The 22,497-nt window shown below is 43.1% G+C and overlaps 1 protein-coding gene and 1 non-coding gene across 2 annotated transcripts; one reads left to right on the forward strand and one right to left on the reverse strand.

Annotated features, from left to right (window-relative positions):
• Positions 1–216: 216 nt before the first annotated feature.
• On the forward strand, positions 217–3,293 carry RPL7 (ribosomal protein L7). Its single transcript, XM_070392642.1, has 7 exons — positions 217–322; positions 1,040–1,151; positions 1,451–1,617; positions 2,179–2,316; positions 2,440–2,549; positions 2,743–2,952; positions 3,232–3,293. Exons 1-6 carry the CDS (start codon positions 309–311, stop codon positions 2,949–2,951), a joined length of 750 nt encoding a protein of 249 aa, XP_070248743.1. The 5' UTR covers positions 217–308; the 3' UTR covers position 2,952; positions 3,232–3,293.
• Positions 3,294–13,037: 9,744 nt separating this feature from the next.
• Positions 13,038–13,141, reverse strand: LOC138993598 (U6 spliceosomal RNA). Its single transcript, XR_011468313.1, has one exon. It is a non-coding gene; the product is annotated as a U6 spliceosomal RNA (small nuclear RNA).
• Between the last annotated feature and the right edge of the window lie 9,356 nt (positions 13,142–22,497).

Below are 22,497 nucleotides of genomic sequence, written 5' to 3' on the forward strand. Positions count from 1 at the left end.
TTACTGGGTGGAATTCGATCCGCACCGGGTTAACGCACCCTAAGGACTAGTCACGGTGTAAGCACTCCTTACTCTCATATTGATTAAAGAGTTTAATCGATACACATTTTCCCCCATACAAATTGTATCCTAAACTTGATCCTAAGAGACTGAATCAGGAATTTCTTAATTTTGCGTTTGCAGGGAGTATTCTCAGTTCTGAGTTCTTTTCTGGCTTATCCTGGGACACCTATGAGTCCTGGGGCTTCACGCGGCGTCTTTAAGTGAACAGTGCGCATGCGCCGCCTTTCTCTTTTCCGGCTGGAACCATGGAGGGTGCAGAGTAAGTGGCTCTCCCTCTCCTCGAGAATCCTCTTCCATCCCCGAAACCAGAGACCTTTTGTCCCACTTTCCCCTGGTCCTACTGTGCCCTGTGTCCTTGCCTACTTACCTGTGTGTTTGTGACGTCTGGTGACATTGGCGGAGGCCGCAGGCTCGCAGGGGATGCAGGCAGCCTTGGGGCGGAGGTTTTGGAGTCGTAGGGAACGAGGCGAAGTGGGAGAGCTGAAAATGTGCGGAGTCGGCCGGTTGCCCACCCCTCTGTTTTGTGAGGGAGGCACAGAACCTCTTAATTGGGTTCGTCCTTGTCTGGTATGTACTTGATCCAGGCATCATCAGTTCGTTGCTTTCAGCATGTGGCGCTTGAGGCCTGAGCAAGGGTGATGGGATTTTTTTTCTGGGGTTATTTGTCGAGGAGCCTAAGCCCTCGATAACAGTCTCGGGATCCGCGTCTGGCAGCAGTCTCTCATTTTGTTAGCTTTGCTGTGGATATTTGTGTTGTGCGAGGCTGGGACCGGGCATGGGTTAGACGGGAGTGTCCGTGTTAAAGGTCCTCGTTAGCGTAGAAATTGCTTAAAATCTTGGTCTCCCGTCGCAGCTGAGAGCAGCGGAAGGTACACATGTTAGAGGCAGTGCCGGTAGTTGCGTTCAGTGCTCGGTCCGAGGGGGCGGCCTGCGGGGCTGGGAGCTTCATGAGCTGTTAATGTTAATGCCCATCCAGAGAGAAGAAGAAGAAGAAGGTTCCTGCGGTGCCAGAAACCCTCAAGAAGAAGCGAAGGAACTTCGCGGAGCTGAAGATAAAGCGCCTGAGGAAGAAGTTTGCCCAAAAGATGGTAAGTCAACTTTTTTTTTTTTTAGACACTTGTCATGAAAGAAGAGGCTTTGGGGTGGCAAACAAGCAGGGTGTCCTTTGAGGGATTTGTTCACTTCGCCTGCCCTACCCGCGAGCTGGGTTAGCCCCTCCAAGTGACATCTCCGATGAAGGCGGTGTCTTGTCTGCTTTGGGGAATGTTAATGCAAACTGGCAAGAAAAGAAAAAAGTTTCAAGGGAGGATTCGTTTTCTTCTCAAGAACTGGTCTCGTTCACTGGGTTTGGGAGCGAAGGATCGGATGGATAATCCTTGTTTTTCAGCTTCGAAAGGCGAGAAGGAAGCTCATCTACGAAAAGGCCAAGCACTATCACAAGGAGTACAGGCAGATGTACAGAACGGAGATCCGGATGGCCAGGATGGCAAGAAAGGCGGGCAACTTCTACGTCCCTGCCGAACCCAAGTTGGCATTTGTCATCAGGATCAGAGGGTGAGTTCGTTTTTTGTTTGTTTGTATTTTGTTTTGTTTTTGCTGCATTCTGGTTTTGAAGGGAAAAAGCTATGCAATATCAGCAAAACGGGACGTTACTTCTGGGGGCCTTGGTTCTGGAATGAAAGTATTTTGGGGGTAGCTTGAACAAGAGGGACTTATCTTAATGGTTTAGCTGTGAGACCTGGACCCCAAAGCCCCTATCCATTCTCTAATTGAGCAGGGGACTTGAGTTCAGGGTCCTGGAGATGAAAAATAGTTTAAGTGTAGCCTCCTAAGTGCTATAACAGATGTGTACAAAACCGGAAGTGGTAGAAGGGTCGGGGGACGTTTAAATGTCATAGGTATGTGTCCAAGGGTAGTTCACTTGGGAGGGGGCAAGTTGGGAGAGGTGATAGAAAAATTTAGCTGAATAAGGAAAAACACCAGTGGTCTTTGTAGCAGGAGAGGATTCCCGTCTATTTGGGTGGACTTGTCCAAAATTGTAATGGTTTCCTGTCCTTCGTTAATAAAAATTCTTATAAAAAGCCAAGTGAAATTGTTGGTCTTTTTTCACTGCAGTATCAATGGTGTGAGCCCAAAGGTCCGGAAGGTGCTGCAGCTTCTTCGCCTCCGCCAGATCTTCAATGGCACCTTTGTTAAGCTCAACAAAGCTTCCATTAACATGCTGAGGATTGTGGAGCCATACATTGCTTGGGGGTGAGTCTGCCTTCTCCTTTGACTTCTATTGGGGACGTTGGTTATGTTAGCGAGATGGATTTTAGGTGTTTTGACAGCGGTAACCTTATTCTTTGGTCGTTTATGTCTGCTTTCTTATTTCAGGTACCCAAACCTGAAGTCAGTGAATGAATTGATCTACAAGCGTGGTTATGGCAAAATCAACAAAAAACGAATTGCCCTGACAGATAACTCACTGATTGCTCGATCTCTTGGTAGGTTCTGCCTCTTTGGGGGAAAGTTGATATTAGACAGTATTTTCTGGCGTCTTGTGGCCGTGCATTTTTCTCTTTTTACTTGTTTTTATTTACTTTTAACTATACATTATAGCCTATAATTGTGTTTGTTCAGTACCTTAAAATTTAGCGATCTTTTTAAAAAGTAATATCTTAACCTTAAAATGTTCAGGTAAATATGGCATCATCTGCATGGAAGATCTGATTCATGAGATCTACACTGTTGGAAAGCGCTTCAAAGAAGTGAACAACTTCCTGTGGCCCTTTAAGTTATCTTCTCCACGTGGTGGGATGAAGAAGAAGACCACCCATTTTGTAGAAGGTGGAGATGCTGGGAACAGGGAAGACCAGATCAATAGGCTTATTAGAAGGATGAACTAAGGTGAGCATCTACTCGAGAGAGGTTTACTTAATACTCGAGTAAATGGGATGCAGTCTCAAATACTTCTCCCACTAAATATTGATATGGGTTTGGTTTGAGTTCTAATATATTTAGTGGGGTTACAGTTGGTTTGGTTATTTATGGAGGGGGGAGATCTGTTTTTTTTCTACTTAAAAATGGAAACTGAATTGGTACTTTCATAACCTCCTGATTTATGTTAATTCCTAGCTATTGAGGTGGCTTCTTTAATGTTTTTTTGTTTTTGTTTTTCCCTTTCAGGTATCTACCATGCTTATTTTTGTAAATCTGGTCAGTTAATAAACTGAGTCTTCAAAATTGAAGCATATTGGTGTCTTGGTGACTTTTTTGTTAGCTTGCCTCACCTCTGCTGTCCCTTAACTATCAGCAAATTTTAGTATGTGATAAAGTTAAGCCAACTCAACAGCCATTGCATCCAAAACTAGGATTCAGGCCGAAACCGGTTTGGCTCAGTGGATAGAGCGTCGGCCTGCGGACTGAAGGGTCCCGGGTTCGATTCCGGTCAGGGGCATGTGCCTTGTTTGCGGGCACGTCCCCAGTGGGGGATGTGCAGGAGGCAGCTGATCGATGTTTCTCTCTCATGGATGTTTCTAACTCTCTATCTCTCTCCCTTCCTCTCTGTAAAAAATCAATTAAAAAAATATATTTAAAAAAAAAACTAGGATTCAGTTTGTATCTTGTGAGAAACACTTCTTGGTTTTAGTAAGGACTTTTCTGTGCAAAAGAGGCATCTTAACTTTTTACTATTGAGTTTGCCAAAACTAGTTTACTAAGAAAGTTTATTTTGCAGGCCTTGGTGCATGATTTATAGGTAAGATGTAATAAAAGCAGTTTACATTTTAAAATATTGCTGGAATTCCATTCTCTCAGGCTTTGGCTTGCCTATAAAGTATGTACATGTGTTTTCCTTTGTTTTTCTTGTTTTGTATCTTCTGTCCGTATGTCAGTAAGTTTTTCATTGCATATATTATGGTTCTAGCTGGTTTTGCTCAGTGGATAGAGCGTCGGCCTTTGGCTCAAAGGCTCCCGGGTTCGATTCTGTTAAGGACACGTACTTTCGTTGCAGGCTCCTCCCCAACCCGGGCCATGGTCTGGGCTCATGCAGGAGGCAACCAGTTGATGTGTTTCTCTCACATATGTTTGTCGTTCCCTCTCTCTTCCACTCTCTCTAAAATCAATGGGAAAATATCCTTTGGTGAGGATTAACATAAAAAAATAATATAGTGTATATAATTATGAAGGAAGAAATGAAATTAGTGTCCATTGATAATAGTTATTTTGGAGCACCTAAAGCACTCCTAATGAAACTAGTGAATATAACTTCAAATGATAAGTGTTGGTATTTTATTTTTTTCTCCAAAATATTTGAGAGAGAGAAATATCAATGATGAGAGAATCATTGCCTAGCTGCTTCCTGTAGGCCCCATACTGGGGATCAAGCCCACAACCTGGGCATGTGCCCTGACCAGGAATTGAGCCGTGACCTGGGTCACATTGAAGCTCAACCACTGAGCCACGCCAGCTGGGCAGTTTTGCTATTTTATAAGAAACATTCCTCTGGTTTATGTATCATCTGGTTAATGAACTGAAAGTTTTAAGTGTACAGTGTAACATGAAATATGTATAATAAAAGTTACAGTTTTTGTAATCCTCATAGATGTGCCAAGGGTATGATGTATATGAAACACGTGCCCTGTTCTTTTGACACTTTTGCATCAGAATTGTTACTTTTTAGTATTTGAAAGTTGCTAGATAAATACATTTAAGAATTCCTTTAAATTCTTTGGTCTTGGAGGCTGTTTTTCCAGACTAGTGAATTTAGGGTCAATGAATTCTGGAGAGAAATTAAAGTTAAGGTCCTTTAGTCTATCAAATCAGTGATACACGTCTGAGTATACCTGTGTTGCAAGAAATTTAGTGTCTTAGTACTAACAGTTGGATCACTATACAAAAAAATTAACCAATGTACATTAATCTTTAGGTGTCGCCTAAGAGTCTGAGTTTTGAAATTACCATTTTGTTTTGCTGCTTAACCGTTTGAGTCCCAGGGGTATTGAAAAAACACTGTCGAAGAATCCCAAACAGCGCAACCGCGCTTTCTCTAAATGAGTATGAAAAGACCCAAACAGCGTGATAGCGCTTGTTTTATTTTATGTTGAGAAATACCAAGGCTTGGGACTCAAACGGATATTAATTAAAAGGAGCTGTGTGATGTACTTGTGTTAGTAAATCTGAGCGCGCGACTTCGACAATCTGTAACTCACAGTCAGCTGTCCACAATGTTCGAAATGTGCTGGGTTTTCTCGACATAAAATCTCAGCATCGCAATCGCGCTGCTTGGGACTCAAACAGTTAACACTTGGAGTGCGGGTGAATTTCCCGCCAAAATATAAGATGGCTCTGTCTTTTGGTTTTGTTCCATCCACCAAAAGGGTGGATTACAAACAAATATTTGGTAATACGCAGTTACAATCGGCCCGAGTTTACACGTTTCCCGCACTCCACCGCAAATCTATATGAACCGAGTTAAAGACGGCTCCCGCGGAGTACGCGCAATTCACGCGAGCCGGCTTCACTCGTTTCCCACACTCCAAGTGTTAAGTAGATACAGTCCCAGTCCACCATCCCAGCCTTTGCTCATCCAGTATCCTGAAAGGTAGAAAGTGGCTGTGAAGAAAAAAATTGCATTATTGTAATAAAGTTGTACAGATGGCATATTGCTAACTACCTAGGCGTGGGAAAGTAAATGTTGGAGGAATTGGGATAGTAATAAATAGAAGTGACACTCTCTATATGGGTGATGGCATTTGACACAGCTTTTTTTTTTTTTTCTTTTTAATCTTCACCTGAGGATGTTTTTTTTTTCCATTTATTTTTTAGAGAAAATGGGGAGAGACATCGACTGGTCGCCTCTCGCATGTGCCCCTTCGGGCTGGGGATCGAACCTGAGACCTTAAGTACATAGGCTGATGCTCTAATCACTGAGCTGAGCCAGCTAGGGCACCTTTTTATTTTATTTTTGTGGTAAAATTGGTTAGATATGGTAGTCCCCTTATCCACAGGGGATAAGATTCCCAGTGGATGCCTAAAACTGGATAGTACCAAGCCCCATATATACTATTTTTTCTTATACATACATACCTTTGTTATGTAAATTAGGCACAATGAGAGGTTAACAATAATAAAATAGTCATTATAACCATATTGTAAGTTATGTGAATGTGGCTTTAAAGTAAAATAATGGTAACTTGAACACAAGCACTGCGATACAGGGGCAGTCAATCTGATCACTGAGAAAGCTATTCAATGACTAACAGGCAAGGAGTGTATATAGTATGGAGGTACTAGACAAAGGGATTGTCACCAGCAGGCCTGGGCGAGTCATTTCATCACTAAGGATGCTGTGCAATTTAAAACATGTTTAATTCTGGAATTTTCATATAGTTTTGGATTGAAATCATAGAAAGCAAAACTGAGGATAAAGGGGCACTTCCATATGCCCCTGTCCCCAAGTGCTCAACAATCTTGCCTGCAATGGACAGCTGTAGGTTTGTTAGGATCCCTAGACATTGATGCATCACCACCCAAAGTAGCACAGCTTTTGAAGCTGGTGAGGGCTAGGAAATTCTCCACGAATATCTAGGATAAAGAAATGGACTGGGCTGTTTCTGTCCTTGGTAGATACATTCCCGTTTTTAATCCTATAAATTATTTCCCAAGTGTGGCCAGAGAATAGGGACCTGTTTGGGAGTGGGGAGGAGTTGGAGACATCCAGATTAGGATTGCTTCAGAATTAAGGAATCTAGTAGGAGTGTCAGAGGGAATAGAGGGAGAAGGTAGACCCACTGTCCCCTTTTTACTCACCAGGAAACTGACAGCTTCAATTGTCACATGCTGCCAGGTGACAATTGAAGCTGTCAGTTTCCTGGTGAGTAAAAAGGGGACAGTGGGTCTACCTTCATCACAGCGTCATGAAGATAGTGGATAGGGAAATGTTCTGTGAACTGTTAAAACCTATTTAAATGCAGCTCAATACCTTGTTTGACTTGGCCCACCTCTCCTGAAAGGAAGAAGGCTAACCAACCTTTCTGAAGATCTGGGCCTCTAATTAGGTGCTACGGCTACACACTCACCTGTGCATTTCCATTTGTACCCTCTGAAGTGCCGGCTTTATTAGGTCTCTTACTGCCTCTGTCTTCAGAAAGTGTCATCTGTTGCACTCACTGGCCTTTAGCCGATGGTGCCTCACGTTGCCTAGAAGGTTCCTCTGGTAGGCTGGATCAGAGTGCTGGCTTTGGAGCCAAACTGCTTACTAGCTTAATAAATTACTTAACCTTTCCTTATCAGCAAAATGGGGGAAATAGTAATACCTGGTTTCAGAGGATTTAAAGGATTAAATGTGTTGGGTCAAATAAAATGCTCAGAGCAGTGCGTGGCTCAAAGTGCTAAGTAAGCATTTATTGTAAAATTTGAGTACTTATTAGGGGCATACAAATGAAAAGAAGCCTCTGTTCTCGTGTGAATGAAATGGGCAAGATAGACGAAACAAATACGGAGATGTACGTGCTACAGGGACCGCTAGAAAGTGAGTTTATTGGGGTCTTTGAGGACCACCTCCAGGGGAAGGTTGACAACTTTCTGCCCCCCACTGTTTTCCTTTACAGATTTGGTATCAAACTGGACAAAACATTGTTCTCATACAGGCATCCCTCTCTTTAAGGCTAGCCTTTTTATCGTACATGTAACACACAGCACACCTCATTTTAATTGTTTCCCAGATGTGGCAAGACCCTTTAGCAAAGATGACTGGCTTTATTGTGTTGGTATAAAACTGAACCTGCATGTCTCCATGTAGGCACTATGTATGTTTACTGTTGCTGTGGTAACAAATCACAAACTGAAGTTACTTAAACCATAGATTTATTGTCTTAACAGTTTTGGAAGTCAGAAGTCCAAAATCTGGTTCACTAGGCTAAACCAAATTGTCAGCAGGCCTGCCTTCTGGAACTCAGGGGAGACTTAAGAAGCTGCTTGCATTGCTTGGCTCGTCACCCCTTCCTCCATCTTCAGCGTGCCATCTGTTTCCATCTTCCCGTCACCTCTGGCTCTGCTCCTCCTGCCTCCCTCTCACAAGGACCCTGGTTATTACATTGGGCCACCCAGGTAATCCAGGGTAGTCTTCCCATCTCAAATACCTTAATTCTGACTCATCTGCAAAGTCCCTGCATAAGGTAGCATGTCCTCGGGTCCCAGGAAATAGGACGGAAATCTTTGGAAGGGCCATCTTTAATCTTTAACATGGCTCCCGGCTATATTTTTTCTTGTTCCTCGTAAATGAGGAGCTTCTAATGTAGGGTCTCGGCACTTGTAATATTGTGTCTGGAAGACTGCCCTCAGGTCTGTGTACTTGGCTTTTTCATTTGGGTAAAAGGTCTCTGACACGCCTCTTCATAGAATGTTTTTCTTCATAGCATCTCTTACTGTCTGATAAAACTCGGTTAACTTGTCTTTGAGTCACCTCCTTCTCTGTTCTAGTTTTTACAATGCCTGGTGCATCCCATGCCAGTTGCTGCTTTGAGTTAATCCTCTTAAAGGGCAATAGCCATTTAAAATGATGTATCTCCAGTTGGCACATGTAGTCCTTGGGTGTTTGGATGGGGAATGGTGAAAAGAGTGGGGGCTGGATTGTGGATGTATGAGTTTTATTGTCTAGGGATAATAGTAAGTGAAAACAGAACAACATGTTAGGAGAATATAGAGATGGTTCCACTGTGAGGATTGGAAGTTTCACATAGGTTGGTAGGATTTGGGTACCTGGTTATAAAACAATAGGAGCCAGGCCTGGAGTTGGCACAGAGCTGGGGGCAGGAGTGGTGATAGCCAAGAGGATGTGATAGCAAGACTTAAAAGCAGCCAGTTAATGAACATTTGATCATGAATTGAGTGGAGTGTACATTTAATGCACATAATCATAGGTCCGTGGTTCTCCACTTCTGAGTACAGCCCCAGAACTGAGTTCCTAATTGGTTTTGACCCCAAATATTTTCCCCTGGCTATTCCTGTAGGTAAATATACCACTATCCCTATGAAACCATATTACCAGGGCTAAATTTGCAGCCTATTGTGGGGTCAGGAGTATAGCTAAGGTCCTGTGTAGGTCAGGGTGCTAGGCAGGCTTCCTTGCTAGGGAGAGGACACATGTAAGCCTTCACCAAAGAACCCAGACAAAGGAAGCCTAGAACATGGAATTCCGGCGGAGGGGGGAGGGAATTCGGTGTGATTCTGTCACTTACCTAAGAAGGGACTAGTCAGGTATTACTGGAGTGTTTGAAAGGTCCAGACTCATCAGTACTCTGGGACCCTGGTAGTTTGAATCTTAAAAATGCAACTTAGGAGTGCGCATCGCCAGCCTTGTCCAACTGCCCACCACCCACCCTGAAGCTGGGTGTACTTTTCCTGCCCCTATGACCTTGTTTCAGGACTGATTCGTTCACCAGCCTTGTTTCGCCACCGTCCCCCCACTCCGACCCCTTTATCTGTGATCCCGGGGGCGGGGTAGGGTGTCTCCCAGCTGCCCAAGCACCCTCCTAGCTCGGTTCCCAGAGGGACAGCAGGGATGGCGGCGGGCGACAGCAAGGAGGGCAGCCGGAAGCTCCAGGCGCCTGGCAACGGGGGCGCGTCTGGCCGGCAGGGCTGCAGCCTCCAGGCCGCTGTGGGCTGGGCCGGGCGCTCCCCTCTCCTGAGCATCATCGGGCTGCGGGCAGCCCAGCATGTTCGCCCCGAGAGCGGCGATCCCGTTAGCTTGCGGCGGCCCTTGCGGCGGCCTGGCCGGCCCAGTCCCGCAGTGCCCCGCCGCCGGCTCCCGAGCTGCCCGCTGCCCCCGCTGGCCCCAATGCCCCCAATGCCCCAGACTCAGATCTGGGTGCCACCACCCTGGGCCCGGCAGGCGAGGAAGCCCCTTCACCCCATGGAGCTGCTGACACAGTGAGTGTGGGCGGCCTGAGGGCCCAGGGACCTTGCCCGACCTCCTCCCGGGAAGGGAGAACTAGCCTTGCGAGGCACGTGGGTCACTCCTAGAGTTCTTTTCCAGGGGACCAGGCGGGGAGGCCAGGGAGGGCGGGGCTGAGATGGGAGCGAAGCCAGGGAGGACCACCACCTGATCTGTACCTTTGCGCCCCCACCCCCTTTCCGGAACAGACCAGCACCCTCAGCCATCCCGCCAGCAGACGCACGCGCGGTGCAGGGAGGGTGTTTACTGTCCACCACCGCACGTGCACGCGGCCACGTGGATGGAGCAGGTTTGCGACGCCGATTGTGTTCATTAGAAAGCTCTGGCCCCATTTTCATTGCGGATTTTGCTTTGTACCATTTCTGATTTACCTGTAATTTGAGCTGATTACTGTTTTCATGCGGGGTTGAAAATACTACAAGAGATTTGTGTGATGCTCGGCGTCTGTTCTGTACCGGCCACTTCCCCTACAGCCTTTTGGGATGAGACATGAAAACTGTGGAGCCTCTTTCTAGACAAACGCAATTTTGCACCCATTTCTGGGCATTGTGTGTCCTCCTCATGTTACTGACTTTTCCCCTCCGGAATCCTTGCTCTTCATCTTACTGACTTTCTACTCACGTTGCTAATGGTGAGTTAAGTCTCCAGTTACAATGCCTTTCCTTCAAAAATACTTCTGACATTTCCTTTTTAAGTTCCTACATTTTTGAAATTGCATCATAATATCAATGGAATCATGTATGGATTCCTTTGAGAAATTACCTTTTTCACTTACGAGGATATGGCAGATGCCTATCATATCTTTTATATAGGTCGGCATTAAATATTTCATAGATGTATCATATAGATAAATGTGTGATCATGTGGTATAGATGTATCACAATCTATATAACCATCTTGCATTAAGGTTGGTTCCAACTTTTCCTTATTACAAACAGTGAACATTCTTACCCCTGGGAATAGTTCTACAAAGTTAATATCTTGAAGCAGAATTGCTGGGTCAGGTATATGTACACTAAAAAATGTTGGTGGAATCTTGCCTTCTTAAAAGTCTTTACAGGTTGACATTTCCATCAGCAGGCTGTGTTTGGAAAAACCTATGTTTATCATTTAAAAACAAAACAATAGCTTTCACTTGCTGAGTGTTTATTACATGTCCAGTGCGGCTTTGAACACTTTGCACATGTTTTAGAATTAATCCTGGCCTGCGAGGCAGAGTGGAGTGGGGCATTAATCCTCACTAATACAATGCAAATCACAGGCACTATTGTTTTCTTTTCTTCATGATCCTATAGTTATGCAGCTATTAAAGGGCAGAGTCAGAGTCAAGATTAGAATCCAAGTTCTTTTTATTCCAGTGCTTGTGTTCTTTGTTGGATCAGTAACGGAATTGTTTCCTTGAGTTGTTTGGGGATTAGATGTGATTGTGTATTTGATGTTACAGTATAACTGATAGTTCTTTTCTCTACTTCTATCGAACTGGACATGGTCCAAAGCTTCCTGTGATTCTGATTCCTCTGTGTCCTCTGCCTCTCCATTCACTTCTCTGCCTTTTCTTTATCTTCCTGCCTTGTGTATATTTTGAGGAAATCTGGCTTGCTTCTCTCTCTCTCAAATCTCCTTTGGCAACTTTAATCTAGTCTCCTGCCTCACTTCTCACCAGTAAATAGATAACTTAAATTTTTCATCTCCCAGCCAAACCTATAGTCTTCAACTCCTGTAGCTTAAACCCAGGTTATAGCTCTACCTGGAGGATCTAGACCAGGGGTGGGCAAACTTTTTGACTCGAGGGCCACAATGGGTTCTTAAACTGGACCGGAGGGCCGGAACAAAAGCATGGATGGAGTGTTTGTGTGAACTAATATAAATTCAAAGTAAACATCATTACATAAAAGGGTACGGTCTTTTTTTTTTTTTTAGTTTTATTCATTTCAAACAGGCCGGATCTGGCCCGCGGGCCGTAGTTTGCCCACGGCTGTTCTAGACTCATGGTATCTAAAACAGTTCCTTGTCCTCTACCCCCGGGCCAGCTCTTTCTCTTTGAATTTAATTCATGGTTCCATAATTCTTAGTCAACCTAGAATTTTAAATCCCTTTTCTTTAAATCACCCTAAATCCCTTTTCTTTGCTGAACCTCCTAAACTCAATCAGTTGTTAATAGTGCATTCTCACTGCTGCTACTCTAATGTAAGCACCCTGGGCTATTGTATTAACTGTCTCAGCCTCTGCCACAGCTCAGTGCAAGGCCCTTCTGTGCCCTCCCATTGCTCCGGGAAGAAAGCACAGACTGCATTCGGATGTGTCTGTGATCTCCCCCCACTCCCTTCACCCCCCACCTCTGGTCTATCAGTTCATTGTTTCTCAGGATGCCTTTACCTGAACCATGTCTCCATTTTCCATGGCATCTTTTCACACCTGTATCTTTCCAGGAATGTCATTACCCACATTTCTGCCTGTTTGAATTTTATATAAATGTCATTTTCTAGTGTCTCCTAAGTCTTGAACCTCCTTGTGAAGGTCACATCTCCTGTCTTTTAACTCCTCTAATATGAGGCATTATGTATGTATCACCCCTTGGGCTGTGATTTCACACTTCGCCTCATGTTGTAGCTGTATGAATGGCTGTTGTTTTTCCTTTAGGACAGGGAATTCTGTGAAGGCAGGATCTCTATTTAGTTTATCTTTGTGTTTATGAAGCACCTGGCACACTCATGTGCACGTAGTACATGCTTAGCGAATATATTTGAGTAGGTGAGCTAATACATTCACTTGGGAATAAAAGATTGCATGTATCAGTGTATTGTTAGCTATAGTCACAAACAGACCTCAACATTTAAGTGATCTAACATATAGAGTACGTCCTCATTTATCTCATGTGCACGTCTTTGGGATGTGGGAGGAACATGGAAGACCTAGAGAAAACCCACGCATACATGGGGAGAATGTGCAAACCCCACACAGACAGTGGCCCCAGCCAGAATTGAGTTGTTTTTTTCATTTATGTTATAACAAAACAACTATTCCCTCCCCCCTCAAAAAAAATATGGAACGCTTCACAAATTTGGGTGTCATCCTTGTGCAGGAACCATGCTAGTCTCTGTATCATTCCAATTTTAGTATACATGCTGCTGAAGCGAGCACACAAAACGACTTTAAACAAAATGATGCTACTAGAGCACCTGGCGTTCCTGATCAGCAGGCTGCTTTCTTCCCATAACTAGTATCCAGGCTCTGCCATTCACGAGCAATTTGCTCTTGTCTAGTTGCAGCCAGCAGAAAGGGAAGGAAAGAGTGTGGAGAAAGCAGACCTGCTTCATAAAAGCTTCCTGCATAAAGGAAGCTTGCATTTTCTCACATTCCCATCTCAGGGAGGCAGCCACTTCCCAGGAACAGCTCTGTTCTCCAGAGGAGCAAGAATTCTGGTAGGCATGCAGCCTGTTCTGCCACAGTTCATTTCTTCTTATCAAAACCTGTGGCACTTAGCTTGACGTCCTTGCTTAAAATCAGAAGCAAAACTCTCCGACTCGCACACTCAGGTTAGCAAAGGCTCTGTAGTACCACAGCTTTATCATGAATAGTTATCACAATGAACTGTAATCATTTACTTTTTCCCCTCAGTACACTATAGGCTTTTGCATCTTCATCATTTTTGTACTTCAGCTTCTAGCACAATGACTGACATGGATAAATAAATAACCAGCTTTCTTAATGAATCTATAGCTTGTCTTTCTTGGTGTTTACTTGATAATTATTTTGGTTTAAACAAAGCTAAAATTCAAGATAATCTTACCATCTGCTGTTTGATGTTTGGATTATTTTCAGCCTTTTTTCTTTTTATTATAAAAATACAGAATTTGACATTCTTGAAGATAAATATTGTGTGTGTCAATGATTATTCCTTTAGGATTAATTCCTGGAAGTGAATTTCTGGGTCAGACGTACATAAAATTTTAAGGGCATACATATTGCTATCTGGAAATGCTATAAAAATGCATTTACTAGCCCTGGCTGGCATGCTCAGTGGTTAGAGCGTTGTTTTGTGCAGGGGTGATTTACGGTCAAGGGCATATATATATCTGGGCTGCAGGTTTGATCCTCACCTCCAGTTGGGGCATGTGTGGGAGGCAACCAATCAATGTGTCTCTCTCACACTGATGTTTCCTCTCCTCTCCTCTTCCCCCCTCCCTTCCACTCTCTAAAAATCAATGGAAAAAATATTCTCACTCCTTGGGTGAGGATTTAAAAAATGCATATACTGAAACCTATGACAGTGCCTAGTTCCTTGAAACCCATCTTACACTGTTGAGTAGTACAGAAAAATTCTTGCCATTCATTTGGCAAAAGTTACAGCTCATTATATTGCTTTTATTGTAGTACTACTGAGGATGAACTTTATTAACCATTTCTATTTTTTTTTTCTGTAGCAAGTTACCTATTTAATAAATATACTTTCTATAGGGTCTATTTTAATTTTTATTCCTAATTATCCTTGTACATAAAATAAATTCTTCAGTTCTTTATGTCTTCATTCGAAAAATTATTCTGGGAACTTCTGGTCAGAGTGAGCTGACATGAAGAAAACTCCATTCTGCCTCATTATATCTCCAATGTGGGGTACATATAATAAGGTAACTTATGGATAGGTGGCTGGGCTAGGAAGCAAGAGAAAGAAATGCCCAGTTGCCATACATGAAGGCATGTTCACCTAGGAAGCCACTGTTGAGCATCTGCCGAAAGCTGGGAATCACAAAGGAATACTGTTCCCATTACTATGACTGCATCACAAATTCCTCCAAAACGTAGTGGAAAACAACCACTGGCTGTGCTCATGTATTCTGTGGGTCAGGGATTCGGACAGTGCACAGGACGGTCAGCATGGCTCTGCCTCCCCCACGTCTGGGGCCTCCACTGGAGGACTTGAAGACTTGGGGCTTGTTCACTCCTGTGTCTGTGGTTGGTGCTGGCTGTGGACTGAGACCTTAGCTGGGGCCTCTTCCTACCACCTGGCTTCCTCACAATATGGCGGCTGGGTTTCAAAGGTGAGTATTCCAAGAGAGAGCCACGTTTATGAACTCGCCTTGGCAATCACACAGGCACTTTGACTACATCGTATTGACTGAGGAAGTTAGGTTCAGGGAGAGAAACAGACTTCACCTCTTGAAGGAGGAGTGTCGACATTACACAGAAGGAAGACTGTGTGGGGATGGATATGTATTAGTGCATTCTTCCTTGAAAAACACAACTGGCCACAAGAACCTTGACATTGAGATGATAACCAGAAAAATGCTCTCCATTGGTCTGAGGAGGCTGAAACAAAGCTGGCCATCCACTTGCACTAGGAAAAGAGTCAGCTACTAGACGGAGCTTCAGATCCTGTACAGCACATGTCTGAGGCCTGAATCCATATTACTTCATGGTTAAGGGATCCCAATCCCAAAAATGGACATATTAACTGGCACCTCTGAAACCCAGGTCCGTCCAGAGACGCATGGAAAACCTCTCTGCAGCGAAGTTTCTGCAGCTCAGGGACCATGGAGTCCTATAGACAGCAGTCTTTCCAAAGATGAGCTCACGTTTACTTCATACAAACTACATAAGGAAATGAACCACAAGGAAGGAGACTTGGCAGATTTAGCAAATGGGAGATTTGTATCCCTAAACTAAAAAATGATGGGCACGATGGGAAAAATTAGATCTATAATATTCAAGGAGATGAAGGTGTGGAAACCGTAAGGCAAGAACTGGGCAGTATGGAAAAAAAATAGGCGACGTCTAGGGTTGCATGTTCTATTTTGCTGATTACATTCTGTGATGTCAGGTAGTAGGTGCTTTTGTCTCCTATATGTCCTCTAAATCGGTAGTTCGATCTGAAACACATGGCAGGCTGGGTTTGTCCCGGGGAACATAGTTGGCTGACCCCTGGATTAAAGTTTGGGGGACCAGTAGTTCAATATTCACTAATTCAGTGTTAATGTTGACTTTATAAACTGTACCAATCTTGAGTAATGAGAATCGATTTTACTTATATTGTATGTTATCTGTAATAAACTTTGTTCATTTGTTTATTTAATGTCTATCTCTCTCGCCTACGTTTCAGGAGAACAGGGACCCCATCTGGTTTGGTTCATTTCTACATCCTTGTTGTGTGACATATGTTTGTCATTCATCACATTTTTGTTAAGTGAATAAATGAATGGATGGATAAATAATGAATAGAGAACATTTAACATTTTCTTCTATTTCTAAACTAGGTGAAAAAATAATATAAAATTTAAAATATTTGGAATATTTTAATTAAAAAATATTTAAATGCACCCTTATTTTGAAGTGCCTTTGAAAATATAGTAATTATTTTATAGCTCTTTGTTTTAAGCAATTAGTTCAACTCAATCCCTTTAATTTGAGAAAGCATTTGTTTTTTTTTTCTTTTTTTTTAATATATTTTTTATTGATTTCAGGGAGGAAGAGAGAGAGATAGAAACATCAATGATGAGAGAGAATCATTGATTGACTGCCTCCTGCATGTTCCCTACTGGGCGGATCCAGCCTGCAACCCGGGCATGTGCCCTTGGCCAGAATCAAACCCGGTACCCTTTAGTCCACAGGCTGATCCTCTATTGACTGAGACAAACCGGCTGGGGCTTGAGAAAGCATTTGTTTTGAGTGAGTTTTTTTTTTTTTTTGTGTTTTTTTTTTTAATTGATTTTTTACAGAGAGGAAGGGAGAGAGATAGAGAGTTAGAAACATCGATGAGAGAGAAACATCGATCAGCTGCCTCCTGCACATCTCCTACTGGAGATGTGCCCGCAACCCAGGTACATGCCCTTGACCGGAATCGAACCTGGGACCTTTCAGTCCGCAGGCCGTCACTCTATCCACTGAGCCAAACTGGTTTCGTCATTGAGTGAGTTTTTTATGACCTACCCTAGAACATAAGTACTTTGTTCTTTTTATTATCTCTTTCTACATGTGTTTTTTTTTAAACAGTATTTTTTTGGTCCTATAAAGTATCCTTAATTTTTCTTTTTCCACCAGAATTAGTTGGGAACCTTGTTTTCAGGAAACATTAGATCAAAAACATTTGTGTGTTTTTAAAAATTATTATTTCAGCACATTCCTTAAGTTGTACATTCTTGCAGCTATGGGCTTTTCCTCCCTAACTTTCTATTATGGAAAATTTCAAACATACACAAAAATGTAGAGATAATAGTGTAATGACCCCTAGTGTATTTATTGTGTGAACTTTTAAAAAATATTCAATTTTAAGAAACATTTCTCTTGATCTTATTGGCTATGATGCCCTGAGAGGCATTTACTGGTATTGCTAGTCCCCGACGGTTTCTTCTGTCCTGGAGGGAGGCTTCTAAGGAGAGAAGGGCCTACCTTGGAGCAAAAAGAAAGCGGTCAGGTCACCATCACCTTTACGAGGAAAATGAAAAGCAAGTTCTTAGCAGGGAGTCAGGATTGTGATTTTAGTAGTCTGTCAAGACTTTGGAAATTTAATTGCTCCCTATTTTAGTTCAGACTTGTTGTCATTTTCATTATTGTTGTTGACCTTCTGGTTGTCTTGTTTGCTCATCTTTGGTAATAAACGCTATGAAATCAAGGGAGTTCAAGAGCATCAAAGAAAGAAGGAGCCCCTCTTCTTCCACCGCTGCTGGGAGGGAGGACAAACCCAGTGTGGGAAGCAGTGTGAGCCTCTGAGCCACTGCAGGGAAAGCCGGTGGCTCAAAGCAGAGGACAGTGGCTCCGAGGAGAGTACGGGGTGGGTCCCGTTGGGGATACCCATGTGGGCCCGTGGCATGGTGCTGAGGTTGAGCTTCTCTCATGGCTGTCCCTGCGTTTCCTAATGCTCTTCACGCCCCCACCCCCCTACCCCCCGTAGCCCATAACGATGTGGTTTCTACCCTCACCTTTAACTCCAGCACTGCCATTTCAAAGGGCCCAAGATCTCACCACCAAGTCTAGTCTTTCCCCCCTTTATTCTCATCCCATTTCTCACTTCCCGATAAGTAACCTCTCCTGGTTTTCCTTTTAATTTTTTTTTTAAAATATTTTTTTTATTGATTTCAGAGAGGAAGGGAGAGGGAAAGAGAGATAGAAACATCAATGATGAGAGAGAATCATTGAATGGGTGCCTCCTGCATGCCCCCTACTGGGGATAGAGCCCACCCCCAAGCATGTGCCCTGACCAGGAATTGAACCATGGCCTCCCAGTTCATAGATCGATGCTCAACACTGAGCCACAATGGCCAGGCTAACCTCTCCAGGATTTGACACAGCTGCTTAATAGGAGATGCTAACCTCTCACCACTCCAAGGCAGCCTTTGTGCCTCCCCTCCTTTCTTCTCTCTTCTCTTTTCCCCTCTTCTCTCACCTTCTTCCCTCTCTCCTCCCACATTCTCCCCTTTCCCTGCTTCTTGCTGCCCACCCATTTGTGGGGATGCACACACGCCACGTTGTCTCTCATTTCATATCTTTTCCTATGTTTCCTTTGCTAGGACCCTGTGTTGTTTTCCCTTATAGCACTTTCTACACTGTGTCACCCGTTCCGTGTCTGTTTGCTGGATTCTGAACTCCTCAGGGGCAGGGATTGCTCTGTTTATCATGTTTCTCCAACGCTTTGCTCAATTCCTGACGCAGAACCAACCTTTGGGAAATATTTTGTATGAATGAATGAGCGCAGCTGAACCTGGGTACCTGTAATCCTTTTGTTGTGAAGACTGGAGAAAATGAACATAAAAGGCCGGGCAGGGAACATGGGATAATAAGGCATTTGGTGAATTGTCACTGCCGTGCTTGTCGTCATTGTCCTGAGTCCGGGCCGCGCCTTGCTCACAGTGTACCCTCTTCAGCGTTCAGTAATGCCTTGCACAGAACAGACACTTCACAGCTATGATTGAATTGAATGTACAGTGCATAAGCTAGATGCGTGACTAGTTGTTCTTCTGTGTCCATGTTTAGAATAAAAGTAATGGCTATCTTGAGGGCATGTTTATTTTCCATGGAGCATAGAAATTATTTTTTTTAGGCAGAAATGCATTTTATAACGGTAATAATTAATTTAAATTTTTAAAATTTTATTGTGGTAACACAACATGAGATTTTTAAGTGAGCAATACAGTATTGCTATCTGTAGGCCCAATGTCGCAGGACACATCTCTAGAACTTACTCATCTTGCATCACTGAAACTTCATCCCTACCAATTAGCAACTCCCCACGAACCCCAACCCCCTGCCCAGCCTCTGGCAACCACCAGCCCATGCTTTTATAAGTTTGACTATTTTAGGTACCTCATATAAGAGGAATCATGCAGTTTTTGTCCTTCCATGACCATCTTATTTCACTTAGCAAAATATCCTTAAGGTCCATCTGTATTGTATATTTCAGGATTGCCTTCTTTTTTATGGCTGAATAATATTCCATTGTTGATCTCTACCTCTTTTTTTTTTTTATTCCTTCGTCTATTTTTCAAAAATATTTTTTTATTGATTTCAGAGAGAGGCAGGGAGAGGGAGAGAGAGGTTTTCTCCACATGTTGGCTATTGTGAATAGTGCTGCAGTGAACATGGAAGTACTAATACTTCTTTGAGATACTGATTTCAATTCTTTAGGCTAAATACCCAGCAGTAGGATTCCTAGAGTCTATGGCAGTTCTATTTTTAACTTTTTTGAGGAACCGCCATACTGTTTTCCATTTTGTATTTCCACCAATAATGCCCAGGGTTTCAATTTTTCTACATCCTCACCAGCACTGCTATCTTAAAAATTTTTTTTCAATAGTATCCATTTTAACAGGTGTAAGGTGATATCACACTGTGGTTTTTATTTGCATTTCCCTGGTTGTTAGTGATGTTGAGTGTCTTCATATGCTTATTGGCCATTTGTATGTATTCTTTAGAGAAATGTTTATTCAAGTCTTTTTTTTTTAATTAAATTTTTATTGTTCAGATTACATTTGTTCCTCTTCCCCCCGCCCCCCACCCCCCGCATAACTCCCCTCCTTCCAGTTCCCGCCCCACCCTCCGCCCTCACTCCCCACCCACTGTCCTCATCCATAGGTGCACGATTTTTGTCCAGTCTCTTCTCGAATCTCCCATTCCCCTTTCCCCCCCAAGAATAGTCAGTCCATTCCCTTTCTATGTCCCTGATTCATTATAATCACCAGTTCATTCTGTACATCAGATTATTTATTCACTTGATTCTTAGATTCACTTGTTGATAGATGCATGTTTGTTGTTCATAATTTGTATCTTTACCTTTTTCTTCTTCTTCCTCTTCTTAAAGGATACCTTTCAGTATTTCGTATAATACTGGTTTAGTGGTGATGAACTCCTTTAGCTTTTCCTTATCTGTGAAGCTCTTCAATTCTGAATGATAGCTTTGCTGGATAAAGTAATCTTGGTTGTAGGTTCTTGGTATTCAGCACTTTGAATATTTCTTGCCATTCCCTTCTGGCCTGCAAAGTTTCTGTTGAGAAATCAGCTGACAGTCGTATGGGTATTCCCTTGTAGGTAATTGAGTCTCTTTCTCTTGCTGCTTTTAAGATTCTCTCTTTGTCTTTTGCTCTTGGCATTTTAATTATGATGTGTCTTGGTGTGGTCCTCTTTGGATTCCTTTTGTTTGGGGTTCTCTGGGCTTCTTGGACCTGTAAGTCCATTTCTTTCACCAGGTGGGGGAAGTTTTCTGCCATTATTTCTTCAAATAGGTTTTCAATATCTTGCTGTCTCTCATCTTCTGGCACTCCTATAATTCTGATATTAGTCTGCTTGAAGCTGTCCCAGAGGCTCCTTACACTATCTTCACACTTTCGGATTCTTTTTTCATTTTGCTTTTCCAGTTGGGTGTTTTTTGCTTCTTCAAATTTCAAATCTTTGGTTTGATTCTTGTGCTCCTCTGGTCTGCTATTGGGTATAATATTCTTTATTTCAGTCTGTGTATGCTTACTTTCTAATTTCTTTATTGTAGCATCGAGGATCTCATTAGTTTTCGTGAGGCTCTGCTCAAGTTTATTGCAAGCCCTCAAAATTGCGATTCTTAGCTCCATATCCTCCATTTCTGTCATGTTTTTTTGTCTCCGCATCTTTTATGCTTTCTTGGTGCACCCCTTGTGGTCTTTGTGCACAGTCTTGTTCTAGTTAAGCCTTAATTGTTGTAGTTAATACTAGAGGGATTTGACCACCAGGCCGACTGGCTGTGGGAATCAGCTGTGTGGAAAACTTCTGTCCTCTGGGGAGGTGCTAATCTAGCCTTTGCCTGAGGCGATTGGCAAATGGCTCTGCGCAGGGCTTGGGTGGAGTGGGATCAACAGGGCGGGGGGAGGGAGCAGCTATGGCTGCTCTCAGTCCGTCCCCAGGGGCTCTGCCTCTCTGTCCCAGCAACCGCTGCAAACCTCGGAGGGACCGTAGCCAGACAGTCCCGCTTCTCCCGTTTGAGTCTGGGTCCCTAGAGACTCGCCCGGATCTGTAGCCCAGAGTCTGAGACTCCCTCCTGATTGAAAACGACAACCGCGCCCTCAGCCACCAGCCCGCTTTGCGCGCGCACCACCGCACCACCGTACCTTTAAATTTTCCACACTGCGCCTCCTCTGAGCCTCGTAATGCTGTTGTTTTTCCTTCTAGTTGAAGAGTCTCTCCTCAGCCAGCCTTCCTGTGGTTCTGGTTGATGTCCGTTCCGTCTTTTAGTTGTATTTTTGAAGTGGTTGTTTGCGGCAGCAGTCTCCAGTGTTTACCTATGCCGCCATCTTCGATTCTCTGTCTATTCAAGTCTTTAGCCCATTTTTAAAATTGGTTATTAGTTTGTTTTATTTACTAGGGAGTTGTAGGAGTTCCTTACATATTTCTGTCATTAACCCCTTTTCAGATATATGATTTGCAGATATTTTCTCCCATTCTGTAGATTTCCTTTTCACTCTCTGTTTCCTTTGCTGTGCACAAGCCTTTAGCTTGATGTAGTCCACTTGTCTGTTTTTGCTTTTGTTTCCTGTGCTTTTTGGTGTTATAATAATAAAATCATTGCCAAAACCAATGTCATGAAGCTTTTCCCCTATGTTTACTTCTAGGAGTTTTATAGTTTCAGGTCTCAGGCTTAAGACTTTAATCCTCTTTAAGTTTATTTTTGTGAATGGTGTAAGAAAGGGGTTCAATTTCATTATTTTGCATGTGGATATCCAGTTTTCTCAACACAATTTGTTGAAGAGACTATCCTCTCCCTATTGTGTATTCTTGGCACCCTTGTCAAAGATCAGTTGATTACATATGTGTGGATTTATTTCTGGCCTGTGTGCTGGTCCATTGCCTCCAGCTTTGATCTTCTTTCTCAAGATTGTTTTGGCTATCTGGGGTCCTTTGTGGTTCCATATGAATTTTTAAATTGTTTTTACTATTTTTTAAAAAATACCATTGGGATTTTGGTAAGGATTGCAGTGAATTTGTAGGTCATTTGGGTAGTATGGATATTTTGACAATATTAAGTTTTTCAACCTATGACCATGGAA

This window comes from Myotis yumanensis, unplaced genomic scaffold (genome assembly GCF_028538775.1).
Source record: "Myotis yumanensis isolate MYYU_CA2020_CCGP unplaced genomic scaffold, mMyoYum1.0.hap1 SCAF_15, whole genome shotgun sequence".
Lineage (NCBI taxonomy): Eukaryota > Metazoa > Chordata > Mammalia > Chiroptera > Vespertilionidae > Myotis > Myotis yumanensis.

Excerpts from the sequence above, each read along its gene's own strand:
- RPL7 (XM_070392642.1), top strand. Across the intron at positions 1,152-1,450 it reads AGAAGTTTGCCCAAAAGATG|CTTCGAAAGGCGAGAAGGAA; the intron begins GTAAGTCAACTT and ends CTTGTTTTTCAG. Across the intron at positions 2,317-2,439 it reads GAGCCATACATTGCTTGGGG|GTACCCAAACCTGAAGTCAG; the intron begins GTGAGTCTGCCT and ends TTCTTATTTCAG.